We start from the raw sequence: 23,630 nt of genomic DNA on the forward strand, positions 1-23,630 counted from the left end.
CCTCCTCCCCTTCCACTTGACACTACCTGAAAAAAGAGAACAATTTGTTTGTTTCTCTCTATTTATAGCCCTCTCTGCTTCTGCTGTGTAGGCTGTGAAGACTAGCTTGTTGCTAAAGTGTTGGAGATTGGAAATGCTAAAATTAAACAATATACTGCCATTATTTCACACACTGCCTCCACTGGGAGATTATCCATATTTGTTATCCGCCTTGAAGCAAGAACTTGTACAGCATGCATAAGCATTCCTATCTCAAAGGCTAATTTCACTGATGTTTCTCCTCATCACTTATCTCTAAATTGCCATGAAACAAAGCTATAATTTGATTGCACCTGGCAGTCATACCAGCAAAACCTCTTTGTTCAATCCAGCTCCTGAGAGATTAAAGTTTGCTGGAAACTGAGACACACACACACGCAAAAAATGTGTATGTTGCTGGTACTCAGATCCTTCTTTAAAACTTAGCATGCACAGTGTCTCATCATATAAGGAGATGACAAGGCCTGATAAACCACAATGTTTACTGCACAAGTTAACAGAGGCAATCGATAGCAGCACTCAATAAGCTGAAAACAGAATGGCTGCAGCACCGGTATAATCACCACCTAGGGTGATGGGAAGGAGGGGACATCTTAATAAACAAAATGTGTGATTATAAAGTGACATTAAAGAAAACAATGGCTTTTTAAACTAAAAATGAATTTCAACATATCCCCTAATGCTGTCTGTCTCTTGATCAGACAACCCACCACCTAAACATGATGAATGGATGAGGACACAGACATTGCTGGACCCCCCATGCCCCTCATGCATGCCTGATAATGAACAGTGATAACAAGAGCGATAGTGGTGTGTTATACTGTTGGCCTCAACCAACAAACCAAACCAGTTACCCTCTCCAATGGAAAAAAAGAAAAACACAACATACAGCAGGATATTCATGCACCGCTGAATCAAAATTGTTGATATACTCTCCCAAAAAGATTTCTTTTTGTTGTTGTTGTTCTCAAACTTCAAAAAGGGACAAAGAAGACGCAGCATAAAAAGAGCACAGCCAGACTGAGTAGACTAATGGCCAGATTTCACATCATGAATAAATCAAGCGAAAGCTTAAGCAAAGACCAAACATCTGTTAAAAAGCTTATGAGAGATTGAAAGAAGATTAAACACATAATATTGCATTGCTTGACTGAGCGAGAAAAAGACTAGTGATAGATCTCCAGGTTAGGGAGGCTTTGCTCTGTATTCTGCCTTCCGTGAGCTATTAGCCATAATCTGCACATTCAAGTTCGAATTCACGCTTTTGTTTTAGAATTCAAAAGTAGCTATGTCCTCTAGGCTATGACGTTTTGTAGAAAGTGTGCTAGAAACCTGCATGAAGCAGGTGAAAGAGATGTCGATGACAGTTTCTTAAAAGATAAACTGATTTTATCATTTATTTGTCTTATTGCCAACAAATCTCCTGAAAAGACCAACACCAACAAGGTGTGAGTCCCTCTTTCAATACTTTCTTACTTCCCAGAGTCCATTTATTATTACTGAATACATTCATTTTCTGAAACATAGTTTCATAGTTTCATTTTTAAAAAGGTTGAAGAAATTTCCTAAAGCAGCTGGGTACTGTATTTTTTAGCCCAGTAACAGGAATAAATATTACTAAGTGACTCAAAATAAACTACATTTACACAGACAATACCTCTTAGTAGGATCAATTTATTCTTGGAATCAGATTGTGGATTTCTGAATATAGTGGTCAGATTTTTTTCTGTGCTCCATGTTCAAGGATGTGGTGGAGGAATGTCTTGGCGTTTGCAAATCTAAACATTGTGTGCCATGAAGAAAAAGGAGAAGGAAGCTATGATGCATTTGCACTGCACGGTTCACTTTTCACTCTCACTCTCTGCAGCACTGTATGGTGACACTGCCACAGGTGAGCCACCATATGTGTGCTGTCCATGGTGCTGAACTAGCTGCTGAAATGGTGTGGTCTGAGAAAAACACTTTACTCTGCAAACACGAGGAGGTCCTGAAATCACAAAACCAAAAGCCTGATCTATCACTAAAACTAAAGATGACTTTCCCTGTTTACGAAAATGCCATCCTTAATTATTATTAGAAAACTGCATTTTCGAGCTTGCTGTAACAGTGGTGATTGGGAGCTGTATCACTTCTGGCTAGATTTACCTCAATATGCTTCAGGCTCTGTGTCCGTAGGGCGTGAGGGTCTGTATCCACAGCCTTGTGGCTCCTTCGGGGCCAGAGCCAGCCATCTGTCTTCATCTCTCTCCATGGACGAGAACCAGAGACATGGTGTACAGATAAGAGTTATTCTCCCCACCTGCCTCCTACCCACACACCTTTCTCTTCACCTCATCAAGGGTGGCTTTAAAGCCTGCAATATATACCTCCTGGTAGACAGCGTTAACTGGTTTAAAATCAACCCAACAAAGCACTTATTGCACTATATGCTGTTAGATGTTGTCTACCTGCATGATATGGTAATTGGCATTTGGCTATTGTGTTCCTCTGCATTTTCAAATGTCTCAAATCAGCAATATGTGTGAAATTAGTGCCTGAAATAAGGGTTTGCAGTTGACTTCTCAAGATTCCACGAACACCCAGCTCTTTCATGTGAAGGAGTGCATTAAGACGGTGGTGCTTCAAAGTGAAGGGCACTCATGATACAAATTGATTCTAGAGGCCAGTGCATGCAGCTTTTCAACAGGGCTGCACCAAGAGGGAGCACGCATTCACTGAGAAACACCTGCTTTTGAATACAAATAGACAAATGTTTACAAGAAGATTTAGGCTACATTATTTTTTAAAACGGGAGGTTCAATGGAAGGTGGATTTGAAGGGAGGATTAGGTTTTGAGGTTGTGGACTGAAGCGCAATTATTTATTCAGGGCCTCTACTTCAACCCCTTCACATCTCATTTTTGCTTTGCTGCAGTTGCCATGCACTTTGGGACGTGGCAACAGGCGACAGGAGCAGTCGCAGCACATTCAGCTGCTGCACGTATGGCAACACCGGGTTCATAATCTCCTTGTCTCGCCGCAACCGTGACAAATGGATTCTTCAAATGGCGCTAATGCTTTACAGATGTCATCATACATGGTCGCACAAATGCTTATGGTGCCAGGATGCTTTTCAGCCTGAGCTCCAGTTTAATGGGATCCTGTATTCATCTTAGTTTTGATTTAAAAGCCACTGCATGATATTACTTACTTTAATGACCTGTGCATATTTTTCGTGTGTGTTCTTGTGTGTGATTATGCTGCCATTTAATTATTTCACGTGTAAAATAAATGACTGGTTTGATGAAGATGGCATTAATTGTGCATGTTACCTGTAGCTTTTAACAAGGACATAGTGGTGATATTTGCTGATATTTTTCTATTGAAAGAGTCACTTTTTCAGAGCTTTGTGCACATGCATTTGGGTATTTGGAGTCCCTACCAACCCTTAAACTGTGAAATAAGACAACCCAGTCATTAATTTGTGGGCTGCCGATTAGAAAACATGGGATTCATTCAGGACATAGTCTCTGTGACATCACCCATAGGTTTCTGAAAAGCCAGAATAAAGCCCAAAGTGGGCAGCTCCAGGTGGCTCCAGCCGTCACCACCTTGTCAGTGCCCACAGTAGAAACATTACCGTATAGTCAGGAGAAGCTCGCAGGCAATCGGGGGGACATGGAGGCATACAGTCAAGGGAGAAGCCCATAGAGAGTCCATGAAAAGAACCGGAACAAAATATTTTAGCAACGTTTTGATGGATTGGAAATACTTCTGTATGTGGCAAGTGAATTCACATTATGTAACATTTATCAATGAAGAGATTTCTCTTGGCACATCTACCAGAAGACCTACAAATTTCAGACAGGTTGCTCACGTCAAATATACGTCGTCAAGCTCAGTTTGAGGCTGCGCAGCAACGCTCAGCCATCACCGGAAAACTGCTTCTAATTGACTTCACTGGTCTCCGCCGAAGTCTATGGCGTCGATGAGTCCATTTATTTCACTGTCTATGGGATTGGCTCGCTTTTGGAGCCATTCAAGGAACTGCAGTTTTTGGCACTTTGTGTTGCCTTCATTTTTCAGCACCGGAGGTTGTTGCTTGGATTCGATAAGCCATTCCGATTTGGCTCCTTTATCTGTGTTGCATACAGGCTCATTAGAATACACCACCGCCATCTCAGTGTCTCCACCCACAGCTTGAGAACTACCTTTACAAAGGTGTACCATATTTTTTCTCGCAATTTTATCAGAGCAGACTGGGCTTTTTGGGGAGGGGGGCTTAAAGAGACAGGTGCTAAAATAAAGCGTTTCAGACAGAAGGTGAATACAGATATATTCAGACAGACAGTAGGACAAAAATAATGTTTTTTTTTTAACATTAAATCATGTAAACATGTTCGAGTAAAAATGTGCATAATATGTCTCCTTTAAATTAATAATAATCAAATGGAAATGTTCTAGGTGTTCCATCATTTTATAGCCTACACATTTCCCTGTAATTCAGCTCAACATGTTTACACTCTTTTGGAAACTTTGGGATGTTCACTAGGATTTAAAAATAAGTTTTGCTGCTTGTTAGGCGTTAGGGGGCTGTGGGCTTGTGGTTGTCAACAATGAACATAAATGTTGGGGTGTTGGGCATGTATAGGCTAAACCTCAAATGAGAGAAAATGTCTGTTCTTTGTAAACTGTGAGGCAGACTTTCCTACAACTATGTTTAAAGGGGAAAAGCAAATGTGGGTTATACTGCTTTTGAGCTCAATGTTCCACTAAGATTGAAGAGAAAGATAATACGGATAAGAAAAATATTCTGAGATCACAGAAGTCTGTCTGTATCTATATATATATATATATATATATATATATATATATATATATATATATATATATATATATATATATATATATATATGAGAGAGAGAGAGAGAGAGAGAGAGAGAGAGTATATATTATCATCATCAAGGATTATGTATAGAGGAGGAGGCTTGTTTTCAGCATTAATGCCATGTACCACCCCCATCTTCCCCTTCGCCCCATGCCCCGCCGCCCTCTCCTGCCTTTGTTCTCATCACAACAAGCCCCGAGCAGATGGTGCTCTGCTTTGCTTGGCCGCCAGTGACAGGCAGGCGCTCTCAGCCAATAGCCTGCTAGGGAATCAGCTGACTGGTCTGGACAGCGCCAGGTGTTTGTTTTTTAGTTTTTTTTTTAAATAATTTTCCTTCTCCATCCGTAGGAGGAGCAGGCGGCGGCAGCAGCAGCAGCAGCGGCACAGCGGAGGAATATCAGGGCGACGAACCGGACGGTAGGCAGCAGGTTGGAGATCTCTGTGCAGACCGCACCATGGCTCTTTCCGAGGCGCCCTGTGACTGATCGGATACACAAGCGACACATCGTTGTAAACATCCGCCTGCTGAACCCCTTAGGATACAGGAATATGTGTTCTTAACGCTATTTGATAAGACCGTTCACTTGGCATTATAACATTGATCTTATAGCCTATTCATTGTTGCGTATTGACGCGTGTTCTGGATAAAGGACCTGTGCGCTTGGAAACATCGGACTGGAATGCCAACAAGGTGAGACCCCTCAGGAAAGGAAAGACAGGGTTTCCACTGCTGTAGTCCGTTTCTTTATAAGCTGCATTTTGGGAGGAAACAATATGTGTTTAGTGATGCGGTTGGCAGCCACATAATCTAAACCCTCAATCAAACGTTATAGTCGTAGACTATTGTTGTTTTTGTGTGTGAAACTATGCATACTTTGTGAATATGTTTTAATTCGCAACATGTTTCCCTGCAAGGGCGATGCAGTGAGTTTATTTAGGATGCAGACACACTCAAGGGCATGATCTTTTTTTTTCTTTTTCTTTTTTTCTTTTTTAAATATAAATGCAGTCCGGTTTTACTTCAGGCTTGAAATCAGTTTAGAATACACATTAGAACATTGTACCTTACAGCGTATTTGATCAAATGTATCAACCCGTTACAATGCGTCAAATGATAGCACAGAAAACAAACTTTGATCTCGTTGCGGTACTTGCCGTGCCAGCAGGAGCTGCTTTCGGCGTGCCTAACGTTGTGTAGCCTACGTGTGATTTGCATATTAATGTTAAAGTATGTCGGCAGATGTCTCGATTCCTCGTTCTAAGCGGTGAGTCCGCTGAGTCTTGAGACAGACAAGGCCTTCTGTAAAAGATGCCGTGGTGAGAATGGGGTTGCATTGGCAGGGGGTCTATTGTGGTTCACCAACGCTGCAGCTGTTGCGCTTTTGTGATGGAGACGGCTGACTATCATCATTTAACTTTAGGCAGAGGGACAAACTGTAGGAAGGTTATGGCTGATAAAGGGATTTATTTTTTGCTTGTCCTACTCAGTTTCTGCCCCATATGACTCTATTAATGACCTCTTTTAACAACAAACTGCTGTTACAGCCCTCTTTTCTCTGTGGACCTCTGGGGCAAATAAAAGACTTTGCAGTACAATAAACAACTAAAGTAAACAGCTCAGTCTCCTTGTGAGCAGTTGTGCTCATTATATTTGAGTATAGAGGTTTTGAGCCAAAGTGCTGTTGTCTATCCTGTACATGTCACATTGAACAAAAGCTGTTTCATTTTTGCTAACTTTGTCTTGGTTGGTGCTGCACTATATATATTAAAAAAATATATATATATATATATATATATATATATATTATTCCTTAAAATTAAATGAACAGGATCACCTGATTGATTTGTTTTTTTCTCTCCCCTGAATGGGGCATCCTGCCACACACACACACACACACACACACACACACACACACACACACACACACACACACACACACACCATGCTGCATAAGCACACACGTAAGATGTTCTTTTAAACTTGATCATGACGATATAGTGTGACAATAGGGCGTTTGTGTTCCAGGCAGGGGTGTGTGTGTGTGTGTGTGTGTGTGTGTGTGTGTGTGTGAGTGTGTGGCAGCAGGGGGGGGGTTGTTTGGAGACAGCAGGGCTCATGGGAAGGGGTAGAGGGCTTCTCCCCCTTACCAACATTTAGGTCCCAGGGGTATAAGGCATGGTGAGGATGGGGGTGGTTGGGTTATTGAGCTCAGGCCTCCACCATTATTCCTATAAGAAGGGCTGAGGAATTAACCCTTTGTTCTCTGTGGACTACAGGTCTCAGAGGCAACAGACACAGCTCAGCTCACCCTGCTCTCCCTGACATCAATGTGTGTTCTGCAGCAAGTACAGCAGTTATGACATTTTTCATGGCACGGATGTGTTGAAGTTTCAGAGACAGACATTCGGAGACACACCTGTGCTGCCCCCTTGGCTCTGGGGAACAGAGGTGTGTGTGGTTGGACAACAGGAGCCCATTGTGGGTGGCCCTTTGTGGTCCTTTTCACCCATTCAGGTCACGTGCCTGGCAGAAAAGACTGGATCAGGCCCAGCTGCCTGCCTCTAACCCTTAAGGACTTTAGCCTCACAAACACATTACTATGCAATAAAAGCAATTGTGACCATCACATTAATAATACTATAAGATCAGCAGGTTAGTTTACGAGCTTAGGCTACAGGTTTGTTAGTTTGAACCTGAAAGGCTAACAAGGCAGACTGGCAAAAATATAGGTTGGATGGAGGCTGCATTTATGGAAAGCAAAATCTGGTCTGACTTCACTGTAAGAGGAGGTGGCTTTAGATCAGATGGTAGGTAGTTGTTGGTGGTTCAATCCCTATATATTATAATTATTTTAATGTAAAATCACAATGCTTAAAAAAAATATCTGCCCTACCCTTTTCCGTTAATCTTGCTCAGTTAACCTTTTTTCGGGTAGAGAAACTCATTTTATGGCTCTCTCTATTCAAACTTAATAGGCTAATGATGAACATTATGACGAATAAATTAAATTTTGTTGTTACTTTGTGCTTTAAAAGACCTGTTTTTAGGATTTTTGGAGCGATAGCAGGTTCCACTCCTGTTCAGATACATTTACACTGCAGTTTGCTCTTCTTCCCATAATACCTTACTAGCAGCTGTTCCACTAAAAGACATTGTTGTATGACTCAGAGAGAGGCTGAGGATTTCCACCCAAGTGTCCCTTGACACTTACGCTTCCTGGTTGAAGGTAAACCAGTTTGAAAGGTGCAGCAATCAAGCAGCTCTAAAATCAATACCACGAGCGTTGCTGATGACGAAGATGTCTCCAACCAGGGGAGACCTAACATGAATCGTCTAATGTGAAGCCAGCCAGCATGTACGCAGGCACACTCACACTTACTCTTACCTCTTTACACGGTCATAATATTTGTCATAATGTGTGTTGCTTAACACATTTTTGTGTATGTCAGGGGAAGCAATCCACACAGTTATACTGTACACACAAATGCGCCATTGTTTCCTCTCTATTGTGCTCTGGATGGGCGAACACAGTTCTACAGGAAACCGCCTGCTACAAGCATTGTTAAAAAAAAAAAACACTCCTGCTTATTTGAGACTCCTGCTAGGAAGCGGAGGGTCTTATTAGGGCTGCACGATATGAGGAAAATATGCGATAACGTTGTTGAATATCGCGATAACAATGTTAATTCCAATGTACTCAGTTCTGCATTTGTGCTGCTGTCAATATTCTACTGAAATACAACAAATTGCTTGTTGAATTTAAAACAAATTAAAGGAAATAGTTTCCAACATTCTTCCATTGAACAAATTGAATATAAAAAGCACCACTTAAAAAAAAATTGACAGTTACGATTAATGTGCAGTTTTCTGCTGATATTTTCTTTCAACTAACACACAAAAAAATCTCCTGAGTGTCTATTGCGTTATGTTGCAGCCTTTTGCAATGCGTATATTGCAATGACGATAGAATAAACCATTTATTGCGCAGTCCTAGGTATTATATTAAATTCTTAGAGTGTTAGAGGCAGGTGTAAGCACGAGCGAAAGGATCACGACAACCCATTTTGAGCACATTGAAGTCCTGAATCCCTCATCATCCTAGGAAAAAGATGTGGTTCACATGACTACATAATCTCCAAGGGAGGTGTAACTGTTGATGTGTCTGCTGCTTGGACACGTGTTTCCCAATAGGCTGGAAAATGTGTTTATCTCTATTTATGCTGGTGTTGAAGATGAGACGGGTAATACAAAAAAGAGACATTTGAGCTTTCACTTCATATATTAGGTGTTTTTTCTCTTCATTTGTCTTCTTGTGACAGCACCAGTCTGTTCTATATAATACCCCCCCTTGTTGAGTCTCCTTGTCACTCAGGTTCTGTCATCTAATTCAGGAGTGTTTTTATTCAGTTACCGACAAGCTGTGTTTATAGGCTCCCTGGGGTTTGTTCATCTCACTTGCACCACCTCTAATTTGTTTTCCCTCATTTCTGTTTTTATCTTTCTCTATGTGTGTGCGGTTGATTTTAGTCAACTAAAGCTCAAAAGCAAACCTGGGCCAGTGGGGTTATATGTGTGTTTCTCCCAAGAGAGCCCTAATGCAAGACTCTTGTTATCCAGTTGAAATCACATTTTCATTTTCTCATGTCACTCTCAATTCTCATCACATTCAAGGAAGGATTTTCTTGATTTCTAGATGAGCTTGAGGGTCCCCAGACTGACTTGGACAGATATTTGAAAACTGAGCCTTGGGCTTAATCAGTCACCTTATCTAAGAAAGGGCTTTCACATCTTCCGTCACTCATCGTCAGCAACCTGAATTCTTTAAAGTTTGATACATAGATGAAAATGATTACTTTCCTCTCATCCGTACACGTCACGGACATCTTTTCTACAGTTCAGAAGACAAATGTTAAAAAATGTTCAATCCCTCTCATTCTGTTTAAAAACTGAAATTCTGAGAACTTGGCTGACCTGGATGAGTGTAGTGACTGTCATCATACATACATTTGGCATGTCAGTTCATTACAACCTTATAGGCAAAATGGGGCTCAACTACAGTAGTGCTGGCAGATTTTTACAGAGCTGTTTGGATATTTTTAGGTCTTTCAGAAGTGACATCTTTGAACTTACACCAGGATGCCAATTAACAAGTTAGATCACTGTGACAGTTTCTCTACTGACATGACAAGGATCTACTTTCATGGCATGCAGTTAATGATCTTCTTTTTATGATCATATTAAATTTAAGGTTGATACTTTACTGTTGAAAGATCCAGCAATGTGAAAAATGGCCAGGGCTAACACCTGCAAGGCCTCACTGAACAGATACAGAACATGGATAATTATCAAACAACAAAGAAAGGATCTTACCTAAGAACTCTGTCTCAACTTTGGCAGCCTGCACCTGCAGCAGACCACAGCCTCCGGCCTAATCCGATGCAGAGGCCTTCAACGTGAACTCTGTTTCCATTGAACTTTGCTTGTAACTTCAGCAGTTTGGACCTGGGACACTGTTATCGGCCGTTGCTAGGGCTGAAACGATTCCTTGAGTAACTTGTGTAGTTTGTTAACTAAAAATCATCAACAAATTCTTTGCATCGACGATCAGCTTCGTTACACAGCCCACTGTGTTTTGCATGGATGATTACTACAGTCACACAACGCGCTCACGGGCTATGTACAAGTGACATGATGAAGGTGGCGCGGATAGCAAAATGAAGAAAGAGAGAGAAAATAAGCGAGGGGCAAAGAGATGAGACAGGCCACAAAAAAGTAGTAGGACACGGTGGTCTGAAATAAGAGGTATAACCAAGCTGGTTATCTCCAGTCATACTTAGGTTCCTTAAGCAGGCCTTAACCTAATGTTTGTAATGTAGATTAGAGGAATCTGTCTGATACCTAGGTCATAGGGCATTAAGGTTAGGATTAGGGTTAGGTGCCTTGAAGTCGACGGTCGCAGTGCTGTCTTGAAGTCGACGGTGGGGGCTTAAAACTCGCCTCGTGAGACCGTCCTGATCTCGCAAGCTCCAGTTATCCTCTCGCAGATCAGTCTGGCATCTTGAGATAGAGAAAATTTGGAGCCGTTCACCAAACGACCGACCAATCAGCGTTGGTTTTGAGGTGGGTTTAGGTGTGACGCAACAAGAAGCGACTGTTCAGTCTAAACAACATGGCAGCTTCCCCGGATGAGATGAGCGTAGCTATCGCGCAAGTTTTATTCAAATTAGAAAGTATTCCTTCATTGAAAGAAGAGCAAAAAACGGCACTGGAGGCTTTTCTCGGAGGAAAAGATGTTTTTGCTCTTCTCCCGACTGGTTTCGGCAAGACTTTGATCTGACTGGTTGATTCGGCCCGTCTATCACCAACATAGGTGGTGATAGACAGATGGTTCATCCAATCAGCTAACCAGTATTTTCGCCCCTTCCCAAAAGTTCTCCAACGGAAAGTTCCCAGATGGATATGCCGAGCAAATGCGAAGCAATCCATCTGGCGGAGTGAGGTTAGCTTAAAACACCATTGAGCCACCAAATGGCCTATTAGTCTGACACCACCCCCATTTAAATTTTATATTTCACAAATATTGTTTTCCATCAGATCTTTTATAGATCTCGACATTTCCATCAGCCTTCATTTCTGTTAGAAACCCGCCCTTTGACACCATGAAAAGTACTGCTTTACCATGAGATGAACTTAATACACTTTATCCAACCACAGGTGATACAACATTAAAGGGGTACTGCCAAGATCAGCAGTAATACATTTGTCTGTCATTTCTGTGAGGACTACTGCGACTAACATAAGACCACCTTTGGTAATCTGTGCTCCTTCTGCTCCATTAACGTTGTACTGGTAACCTGCATCAATGCACTAACCCACTGATGACGATCACCAGCAGAACCTAGCACGCTTAACGCATTTGATACATTTGAAACTTGTGATATATAGGACATTCTCATGTGAATATGTATCAATATTACCGGTAGATTAGGGTAGATAGAGGATGTAGGTACGCGTGAGGGAATAAAATAAATAATAATAAAAATGAAAAAAAAAAATGGGATCAACTCAAAGACTAAGTGGCTGAAAAGTATACAAAATAGAAAATAGCTGGGTTTGTTTGTTTGTTTGTTTGTTTATTTAGGATCCTCATTAGCTCCTGCATTGCAGCTGCTATTCTTCCTGAGGTCCTTACAACTCACTTGTAACTGTGACAATGCAATAATACATACACATAACATCATAAACAAATTAAAAATAAAAAAGTTTTAAAACGAAAACTAAACATACACTATAATTTCTTGACAAAATACACTCACATAAGACTAGACAGACACATAGCTCCACCAGTGCAGTTATCGAACATTCCTTACTTTTAGGTTGAACAACTTTTTTAATTTTTTTTTATTATAAACAGGTACATCCACATACTATTGTACTATAACATGGCTTTCATCCTCTCACCTTGTCACCTTGTCTAAAGAATGATACATTTACATAATCAGATTACTGATCCATTTCTGTGGGGTTAGTGTTAAAACACCTGTCCCACTTGTGAGTTCTGGGTCTTTGATCAATAAAAGCTGTACTACAGTAACACCCCACGTAACAAAGCAGTTTATGTCTGAAGTTGTTGGTATTTATTACACAGGTTCAAAGGTGGCCGTGGTTACAACCTCTGGGTTTTTCCGTTTCCTGCCTTCCTGCCTTTGGTGTTGTGTTGAGTGTTCTTCCCCCTGCTGTGTGTTTTATGCTTTCCTGTGGCTTTGGGACTCTGATCACAATGGACCTGTGAAGCCTGTGTCAGGATGTCATAGACAGCTTTTAGTTGTTGTTGAAAACCAACAGGATGTTGACAGATTTTTTTTCAGTCTTTTAAGTGCTCATAGTTACATCACAACAGCATTTTTTTTTTCAGCTAACCTACTTTTCACTTTGACAAGTGTGTCATATTTTTTGTGTTCAGAAACTTTTTAATCTTACATTGCATAAAGGGGAACACAGACAAAGCTGTTAGCATTTATTGAATGGGGAGAATCTAAGATTAACCCCATTTGTGGAGAATACTGTGGATGAGGAAGAATGTGTGAGCAGAAAATTATGCATTTATATACCTGGGCCCAGTAATCTTGATAGCTTGCTTTTTGCTTTTGCCTCTCCAACACTAATTTTATGTCATAGAGATGCAAGATTCAGATGCTAACAATTTAACAATGGGTCAAAGGTGCACCATTGCATTTATTCACAGTTGTAATCCTTTGCAATTAAAACATGTTGCAGTATATTGATGTAAATCTGTCAAGTATTTACTTTCCGAATCTGCCTTTTTGTTTGATTTTAGTCAGCTAAGCAAATGGTAAATTATTATCAATGAAAAAGTGTATGTTTTGTGCATGGTGTTTTGAAAGATTTCCCCATTTTTCTGGGGGTTTTTGTGCTGTTTGTTGACCAATGTCAATACTGTAACAAAATGAAATTATTTTTATATTATATTTTTATGGGACAGAATATTTAGTCATTGACAAAATTACAAACAATAATTATTTTCATAATGAGATTACCGATGAATTAACACACCTCTTTGCTGTATGTGTCTCAGATTCCACTGATACATTGCTTTTAATTTAAGTGCTAAGTGACTTGTTTCTCTCCTCTGGGTTTGAATATATTACACTGCCTCAATCCCCTCTTCAGTATTTCCATCCATTAATCCTGACTGGTGCAGCAATCATCACAATATACATTGCTTCATTTTAAAGACATGATACTCCCTCTTCTGATCCCTCTTTCACCCATGCTCCGCCCTGTCCCAAAGGGAAGAGAAGTGTTCTTGTTTCCCTGGTGCTGTTGCCAGGCAGTTTGCATTCAGATGAATTAGTCAGCTCTCTTGTTTGAAAGCCTCTTAAGTGCTGTCTTCTTAAGCTGGTGTTGACCATAAAGCTGTGGGGTGGAGAAGGCCGTGGTACTGTGGTGGTGCCCGAATGGCTGTGCACTGGATGGTGTGCCACCTTTGGTAAATAGATCTAACTAAGTATTGGGATCTCTGTTGCTGTTGGCTTGTTAAAGACGTGCTGGCAACCTAATCCTGTTAATAAACAATGGTGAGGGATGAAACTGTTGCATAGAAAATATACAGTATTTGCATGTGAACAGAATTTTTGAGTGAGTGAGACACATATTTCATGTAAATGAGATAAAAGGTATATAAAATGGCTATATAAAAGGTTTAATCCATCATTAACCAGACTAAGAGTGAAGCCCCAAATATCAATGTGTTTGTCACAGTGGTGCTTTAAGATAAATGCTAATCTCACCGACAATGCTAACATGTTCAGCAGGTATGGTTACCATGTTCACCATCCTAGTTTAGCATATTAGCATGCCAGCATTTTTATTAGCGATTTAGCACTAAACACTAAAAAGTTAAATAATTTTCAAAGCTTTTACAATTGAGGTAAATATGAATATCTGTAGCAAATTGAATGACATCCATCAAGTGGTTGTTCAGACATTTTACTCAAAACCACAAAATGTAGCATTAGTCAGTCATAAGTCAGGAGGCTTCATCGTCGTAGAGAGTAAAAGCTGTAAACTTACGCCAAACCTAACAATGTAAATTTAAATCCAAGTCAGAATTTCATCAGATCAAAATGTTTAAAAATGATCACTACATGCACATGCATACCATAGGCACTATGATGGCAGGTGTGGTTAGCTATCCAACCCACCCAGGGTGATAAACCTCTCAAAACAATTAACAATTTTAAGTACACAATTTAAACCCTCTCAAAAACACATCAATCCCAAAGCGTGGGAGTGCATAGACAACAATAGTATACCAAAACTTATCCCAAATATATCAAAACAGTTGTAAGTTAAATGACAGGAAACAGCCATGGATGTCTTGACAATATGTCATGGCAATCCATTCAATAGTTGTTGAGATATTTCAGTCTGGACCAAAGTGGTGGACTGACTGACTGACCTACATTGCCATCCCTACATAAAACATTATATGCCGTAATGCCCATGTATTTAGACAGCACGAGCTTTAAAATGTAGCACTGGCATCGAGTAGAGGCTGTCTATTGATTGCCAGAATTTATGCTTTATCTTCCAAGTCATTGGCGTAAGTGTTACTGCCATATGGGCAAGCAGATGCCCATTGTACCTCACTGGAGCTCACATTCGCTGGACCAAGCGATGAAGCTAGATCAGAGTCTCACACACAACCCTCTCATGTAGTCTTAGAGTTAAAGAATACTCCTCAAAGTTTACAATTTTCCTTCTGTACCTAATCATCCCAGAAAAAAATCTTAGGTCTGCTGAAAACTTTTTTTTCTTCATGTTTGCCCTAAATTCAGAATGCTGAAGATGTTGCATTAAAAATTAAGAAGCAAATCTTTTTTTGCTTTCTTTGAGGCATGGCACATACTAATATCTCATAGTGTTTAATGATGTTCGGAGAAACTAATGATCGAGTCCTTATGGGCCTGTTGGATAGATGAAAGCCCTCAATGGAATTTGATCTGTTTTCAAAGTACTTCAGAGCAGTGTTTTGTGCAGGCATTGTAATGAGCTGAACTTGCATTTTCTCAAAACTGTTGATGTTGCACATAACTCGGTTTCACAAGGATAGTGGGGGAGCAGTTGTTGTTCTAAGTCAGTCTGTTGTCTTAAGTAATTGCTTCATTTTCAAGAAAATGAGAGATTATGTGATAATCCAGTAATTGTTACAAAAAGACTAGTCTGCAGTCATGCTAGTTGCTCTGTGCCTGAGATATTTCACTCAAAACCACAAATGTCAACCTCAAGCTCACAAGAGAAAAAGTAGTGGGATCCCCAAAGTCATGAGGATTTATCCTCTCATGAATGTCTGTACAAAATGTAATGTCAATCCATCCAATACTTGGTAATTATGCAATATATACCCTTTAAACATGGGGTTGAAACTGTTGTCTGTATAATGACACATATGTTTTATTTTTATTTTCCAGATTACTCTGGGGCTCCAAGATCTTGATGTAAAATTCTACCCTCTGCTTCAACTCTTGACCATTTCACTGGACTGGAAGACCTACAGTAATCAGCGGAAAGTCTGGTTGATGACTGTAACACACTCTCTCCCCAAATCATCTGCCCCTCCTCCTGTCCTACACCAGCATGGCTAGACGGAGGTTAAACGGCTTACCTCTAGGCCAGGTATATGCTGGCCTGATGCTTGTATCGATAGGACTATCCTTCGTCCAGAGCAATGAGTGCCCTCAGCTGTGTGTATGTGAGATCCGGCCATGGTTTACCCCTCAGTCCACCTACAGAGAAGCCATCACTGTGGACTGCAATGACCTTCGCTTAACACGCATCCCGGGAAACCTCTCCAGTGACACTCAGGTTCTCCTCCTACAGAGCAACTACATTGCCAAGACCGATGATGAGCTGGAGCAGCTCTTCAACCTGACTGAGCTGGACTTGTCCCAGAACAACTTCAGTAGCATTCGAGATGTTGGCCTTACCAATATGTCCCAGCTCACCACACTTCATCTGGAGGAGAATCAGATCATGGAAATGCCAGATTACTGTCTGCAGGACCTCAGCAACCTGCAGGAGCTCTACATCAACCACAATCAGCTCAACACCATCTCTGCCAATGCCTTCTTTGGTCTCCACGACCTGCTCAGGCTTCACCTAAACTCCAACAAGCTCAAGACCATCAACAGCCATTGGTTTGAATCTACGCCCAACCTAGAGATCCTCATGATTGGGGAGAACCCCGTTGTTGGAATAATGGACTTTAATTTCAAGCCACTGGGCAACCTTAGAAGCCTGGTTTTGGCTGGGATGGATTTGACAGACATCCCTGGAAATGCCTTTGTGGGACTTGACAATCTTGAGAGCCTCTCTTTCTATGACAATAAGCTGGTCCGAGTTCCTCAGAGAGCCTTTCAGAAACTGCCTAACCTGAAGTTCTTGGATTTGAACAAAAACCCGGTGCACAAGATTCAAACAGGAGATTTTAAGAACATGCTGAGACTGAAGGAGCTGGGTATAAACAACATGGGAGAGCTGGTTTCTATTGACCAGTACGCTCTGGACAATCTTCCTGAGCTCACAAAGCTGGAGGCTACAAACAACCCCAAGTTCTCTTACATCAACCGTCAGGCCTTTCGTGATGTCCCAGCCTTGGAGAGTCTAATGCTGAACAACAACGCCCTGAATGCCCTGTATCAGTCCACGGTGGACTCTCTGCCCAACTTGCGTGAGATCAGCATCCACAGCAATCCTCTGCGTTGTGACTGTGTCATACAGTGGATGACCTCCAACAAAACCAGTGTCCGTTTCATGGAACCTCCATCCATGTTTTGTGCCATGCCAACAGAAGTAAGGGGTTTGCATGTGCGGGAGGTGCTGCAGAATAATTTAGCAAACCAGTGCCTGCCCCTGATTTCCCATGATACTTTCCCAAGCCACCTCAACCTTGACATTGGCATGACCTTGGACTTGGACTGCAGAGCCATGTCCCAGCCTGAGCCTGAAATCTACTGGGTGACTCCAATGGGGAACAAGGTAATGATGGACACCCTATCTGACAAGTACAGCCTTAGCAGTGAAGGGACATTGAGAATTTCTCATATCCAAGTAGAAGACTCTGGCAGATACACCTGTGTGGCTCAAAATTCAGAGGGAGCTGACACAAGAGTGACAGCTATACGGGTGAATGGCACTCTGTTAGACAGCACTCAGCTAATGAAGATCTACGTCAAACAAACAGAATCTCACTCTATCCTGGTCTCCTGGAAAATAAACTCCAATGTAATGACCTCTAACCTCAAGTGGTCATCTGCCACCATGAAAATAGACAACCCACATATAACTTACACAGCCAGGGTACCTGTTGATGTCCATGAGTACAACCTTACGCATTTACAACCAGCAACTGAGTACGAGGTGTGCCTCAGCGTCTCCAACATCCACCAACAAACACAGAAGTCGTGCGTGAATGTGACGACGAAGCAAGCAACCTTCGCTGTGGAAATATCTGACCAAGGGACTAACACTGCTCTTGCAGCAGTCATGGGAACAATGTTTGCAATTATCAGTCTGGCCTCTTTAGGAGTGTATATTGCCAAGAGATGGAAGAGGAAAAACTATCACCATTCTCTGAAAAAGTACATGCAGAAAACCTCGTCAATACCGCTAAACGAGTTGTACCCTCCTCTTATCAACTTGTGGGAAGCAGACAGTGAAAAGGAGAAAGAGGGCTCATCCGAGACCAAACCCAGTCAGGTGGACACCACACGCAGCTATTACATGTGGTGAGAACTCTCCAGTGGGAGATAGAGAGACATGTTTCTTTCAGGAGCACAAATATACATACTTGCTTCTTTGTGTAAGGAGACTAAGTCATTTTTGCTTTCATGTTTTCTGTTTGTTTTCTTAGTTCTCTCAGACTTGCTCTTTAAAGCAAATGACGAACCAAGATTTTCAGATCTTTAGTGTAGCATATTGCCTTTTTACCTTTTCGCCCATTTTGACACACAATATGGCAGCTTTGTTTAGCTTCCTGGACTTAGTAGTCACTGTGCTTTATTTTTAGTACTTGTTTTAATGAACACAGCATGAGCATTGTCACAGATTCAGTACACAAGCAAAGGAAAAGCTAAAAATCCAACCTGTTTTTGACATGTTACTATGGCAGAACTGTTAGAGACTGCCATCTTTCTTTCTGTTGTAAAACAGTTTCACTGTTGACTGTTGTGCACTGAAATATATATACTAATTTGTCTATCAACACAAATATAAGCTGACAAAGTATGTTTAGACTTGATATACTGTCTATTAAATATTGTTAGCAATTCCTCTGTAATGTTGTATCAGCTATGACTTAAATTACTTTTTGTACATTAACTAATTATAATAACATAATAAGTATGTTTAATTTAGACTTTCAGTTTGCAGAGCAGTTACTGTAAACCAGCAATAGAAATATGAATGTTATGAACTAGGTAAATAGATGTAAGCCTTTTTAAATTTCTTAAATATTTCTTTTCTTATTTTGCTAGAATATGTCTACAATCACTGGTTTTGTTGTGGTTAACACACACAAACATGTTGTTTATTGAGGAGCAAGTTAAATAAAATCTTCTTTCCTCATATTTTTTAAACCATGATTTTAACACCAAGTGTCATTTTTAGAAAACCGTACATATATTGAAGGTCTAATGGCATGAAAATTTCACTTTGTGAGGTTTTTTTTAACATTAATATGCGTTCCCCCAGCCTGCCTATGGTCCCCCAGTGGCTAGAAATGGTGATAGGTGTAAACCGAGCCCTGGGTATCCTGCTCTGCCTTTGAGAAAATGAAAGCTCAGATGGGCCAATCTGGAATCTTCCCTTTATGATGTCATAAGGGGAAAGGTTACCTCTGCTTTTTCTGCTTTGCCCGCCCATGAGAAAGAGAGAGACATTGAGCGTTTCTCAATACCAAGAATGCAAAGTACGGACTTGTGTTCTTGGGGAGAACGTTCTTGCTGGTTGTTCTTGGAAGAATAAACTCGCAAGTTCACAAGCACAGAAAACGCTGTTAACAGTTTGAGACGATGCCTTCTTCCTGTTATTGCTCAACACTCCCAGCACAGAGGCTACCTGCAAGGCTCCAAAATACCGGCTAGATATAAAAACCACAACAATATAACCACTTTGTATTAAAACAATCTCCGGACAAGAAAACCTCATAATGCTACAACTATTGCAATAATATTGAAAAATAAAACTAATTGAGCTTTAATTTTATTGTTTATGGTTTAGCTCAGTGTTTAACGGGTACCCCAGGGGTTCAGAAGATGATGGGGCGTGGGCAAATATTTGGAAGTGAGTGCCGGGGGGCGTTGTTTGAAAGCCATAATTAGTACCAATAAAATAAACAGTGCAACGGGTATTCTTGTGTTCTGTCAGGTTGGGCGTGTAGGATGCGAGATATGTGGAAAGAGGTTTTTTTGCAATTTCCAAACACCCCTTACTTATTCAAAAGAGTGGAACGCGATCCCTACTATTATTAGTGTATAAGTTTAAGTCAGTTTAAATTAAACAAATAAATAGGCATATGCACTGGTGTGTCCTATGTGTTCCTATTAGTATTATGTGGAATTACCATTTCTATATTATTGTAGTGCACTGTATATGCCCAGGGAGATGGAAATTAGAAATTCAAATTATAAAGGTTGTTGTCTCCCCTTTAGTCCACATAACATGTCATATCATGATCCCACTTTATGTACAACTGTTCATTTATCATAAAGACTGAAACTCAACTTCTAATAAATCAGAAAACAAATACACCAAAAATATGAACTAAATACAAAATATAATGTAGGCTATTTTAGCCTATGGCATAATTTAAACAAGTCTCCCGAAAAGAGACGGGTATATCTCATAGACTAATAATATACAGTCTATCTATGGTATATCTCTCCTCTGCCTGCTGTGTGTGTGTGTGTGTGTGTGTAATTAGTGGCTGTAATTCTGCACCAAGGCTGAATTTCAGGAAAGAGACTTCAGATACAGAATTAGGGGACCACTAAGGTCTATATAAAAGAGACTTCAGATACAGTATTAGGGGACCACTAAGGTCTATATAAAAGAGACTTCAGATACAGTATTAGCGGACCACTAAGGTCTATATAAAAGAGACTTCAGATACAGTATTAGGGGACCACTAAGGTCTATATAAAAGAGACTTCAGATACAGTATTAGGGGACCACTAAGGTCTATATAAAAGAGACTTCAGATACAGTATTAGGGGACCACTAAGGTCTATATAAAAGAGACTTCAGATACAGTATTAGGGGACCACTAAGGTCTATATAAAAGAGACTTCAGATACAGTATTAGGGGACCACTAAGGTCTATATAAAAGAGACTTCAGATACAGTATTAGGGGACCACTAAGGTCTATATAAAATAGACTTCAGATACAGTATTAGGGGACCACTGAGGCCTATATAAAAGCATCCAAAAAGCAGCATGTCATAGGACCTTTAAATAAATATGCTTTGGAGAAACAGACATTTACAGGTTGAAAGTAAAGGTTGAAAAGCTTAAATGGTTGTTGCAGGGGGAAAAAAATCAGCATCTCATATTAATTTTATTAATTTCAGTTTGATGAGCATAGCTCTAGGTGTTTGGTTACGACATCAGTGTTGAGAGAGAGAGAATGGAAGGTGCAGATTTCAGTGTGTTTGCCTCAAACCCACACTGCAAAGCAATTATTAGAGAATAATAATGAGATTTTAGTCCCGGTACAATATAATTACTGCACAATATGCCTCGGAGTACATACGGTAACTTCAAAAACAACAAAATTTGTTACTCAAAATCAAGACACTGGATGTGGTTCCTGCATGTTTTGTTCACTGTTTCTTTTTTTATACCTGACTGCCTCTGTATCTCCAAAGCTTTAGAGAGCAACATAGGGAGTATCATTCAGCTGAGACAAGATCGAAGGAGATGTTGATTATGGATCATGGACATTTGCAGCAAGTACAGAGTGCAGCATTAATTAGCACCAAGCAACTGTGCTATTATCAGCCAAATGTTTAATTTTTTCCACATTTTGTAATGTTTGTGGAATGGAGTTTAGTCTGCGAATGCAAATTATTCATTGTGTCATGTTGGATTTTCATTTGATATAACATTATAGGTAGCTTTTCTTCATCTCGTTTAGTAAAATGACATGAAACAACCATCTGTTTTCCCTGCAATATCTATACGTAAGTAATATGTAGAGTCCACTACAATGCAAATCCAAATCTCCGTGGCTCACTGCCTAGGAAAGTGGATCTCCAGTGGGAGCCCAGATGTTGACTGACAGGTCTGGGCTTTGTGGTGCAATCAAACAATCTCCGGTTAGTCTCCCCTGACAAAATGCTCATTCTCATCCATGCTCTTTCCTGTGAAGCATCCATAACTAGTGTATAAACAGTTAACTAGCAATATAATTTCACACATATAATATGGCACCTTTTTTATCATATCTTTATTTCTGTTAATACAGTATGTATTTATTTAAACACTTCTTCACTCTCATGATAACTGAATAAACACCAAATGCTGATGAAGACCATGAGAGGAAGATAATAGCTCTGGAAGAAATCGAGAAGGCGGACCTTGAGTGAAGTTTTTTTTGTCAAATAGGCTTACACATTAATAAACACCAAATCTATGACCCAAACCCAAAAATTGACAAATTATAAACATTTAAACATTCTTAATATCTGAACTACATTGAAGTGTGTTATAAAATGTATTAATTCTTTGTAAATGCTTATACATTGCTTATAAATGCTAATTAGGGCATTCAAATAAAGTGTTATTAATACACATATTATATACCCCAGAAAAAGTCCCTTGACTCTTAATGTCACACTATTGTCAGTAACGGACTTGGCTTTGTGTGCATCAAGAAATGCAGATGAAGAAATGGTTTAAACACTGTCTCATACTATTGGTTTTCTTTGTGTATAGAGATGTCAGGAGATGCTGCAAGAAAAATGTCAGTGAATGTCATGGACCCTTTAGGGAGACCTGTGTCCTGTGCTGAGAATGATGGACAGAGGAGGGTGTAGTAGTCTGGCATTTGTTAAACCTGCACATACAAACTGCTACTCTGAAACATCCACTGCCGTCCTTTTATCTGCACAGAACGGACGAGCCTTTATAACGTTGCAGCGGGTAGCCTAGTAAAAGACCGGAAATCAGCTCAATGGGACAGCTATCAATGAAAGCTTTTCAAAGCGAGTCCTAGAGCCTGCACTGTGTCCCATCCCAGTGGCCTGTTTCCATGACAACCCCTCCTTCCATCAACCTGCGGGTGCTGGCAGCCAAGTGAGAGAAGTCCCCAGAGCCTGAAATACCACTGACAAGGTCGACACCCCAGCAGGTGGGAAACCACTAAAACATCATGTCCGCTTTCAAAGGTGTGGAGCAAGAAAAGCTGAAGGTGAAGTAGAATGGCACAGAGTGCGCCTCAGCTGGGCTTCATGCCTCTCTTTCATCTGTCATAAAGGTCTTGTTTGTAGGATTTAGGGTGATCAATAGGCAAAAATGGAATATAATATTCATAAATAACTATGTTTTCGTGTAGGTATAATCACCTAGAAATAACAATTTTGGTGTTTTCACTGCCTTGGAATGAGTCGTTTATATCTACATTTTGAAGCAGGTTCTCTTCCACGGAGTCGCCCATGTTGCACCATCATGTTTCTACACTAGCCCAGAACACTTGTCTTTTTGTGGATAGATATGAAGGCAAATATGATGCAAAATGTGAGAGCTACTAGGCTTTATGTGAGCACTTGTAGAATACGATGTGCGAACTTGTAGAACAAAAATCTGAACTTTTATGTTGAAATTTTCACTTGTACAAAATATTCACACACATGTAAGCTGAATTTTAAGTCACAGAAATAATAAAAAACACATGAGAGCTTGTAGAAAATAGTCACACACCCGTGTTCTGAATTTGAAGTCCAAAAAATATATGTCACAAATGTGTAGATTGATATTTACATAAATACAATTTCCCTGACTTTTGCAACATTTCTTGTGGTACAAAGAAAACCGTACATATATTGAAAGTCCCATGGCATGAAAATTTCACTTTATGAGTTTTTTTAACATTAATATGCATTTCCCACAGCCTGCCTATGGTCCCCCAGTGGCTATGGTGAT

The 23,630-nt window shown here is 40.3% G+C and overlaps 1 protein-coding gene across 1 annotated transcript; it reads left to right on the plus strand.

The window, feature by feature from the left end:
* Positions 1-5,225: 5,225 nt before the first annotated feature.
* lrrn1 (leucine rich repeat neuronal 1) lies at positions 5,226-19,071 on the plus strand. Its single transcript, XM_039799097.1, has 2 exons — positions 5,226-5,596; positions 15,901-19,071. The coding sequence occupies exon 2, from the start codon at positions 16,067-16,069 to the stop codon at positions 18,218-18,220; it is 2,154 nt and encodes a 717-aa protein (XP_039655031.1). The 5' UTR covers positions 5,226-5,596; positions 15,901-16,066; the 3' UTR covers positions 18,221-19,071.
* Positions 19,072-23,630: the final 4,559 nt, after the last annotated feature.

Source organism: Perca fluviatilis, chromosome 4 (assembly GCF_010015445.1).
Source record: "Perca fluviatilis chromosome 4, GENO_Pfluv_1.0, whole genome shotgun sequence".
NCBI lineage: Eukaryota > Metazoa > Chordata > Actinopteri > Perciformes > Percidae > Perca > Perca fluviatilis.

Coding starts and splice junctions, on each gene's coding strand:
- lrrn1 (XM_039799097.1), top strand. CDS start 16,067: ATGGCTAGACGGAGGTTAAACGGCTTACCTCTAGGCCAGGTATATGCT.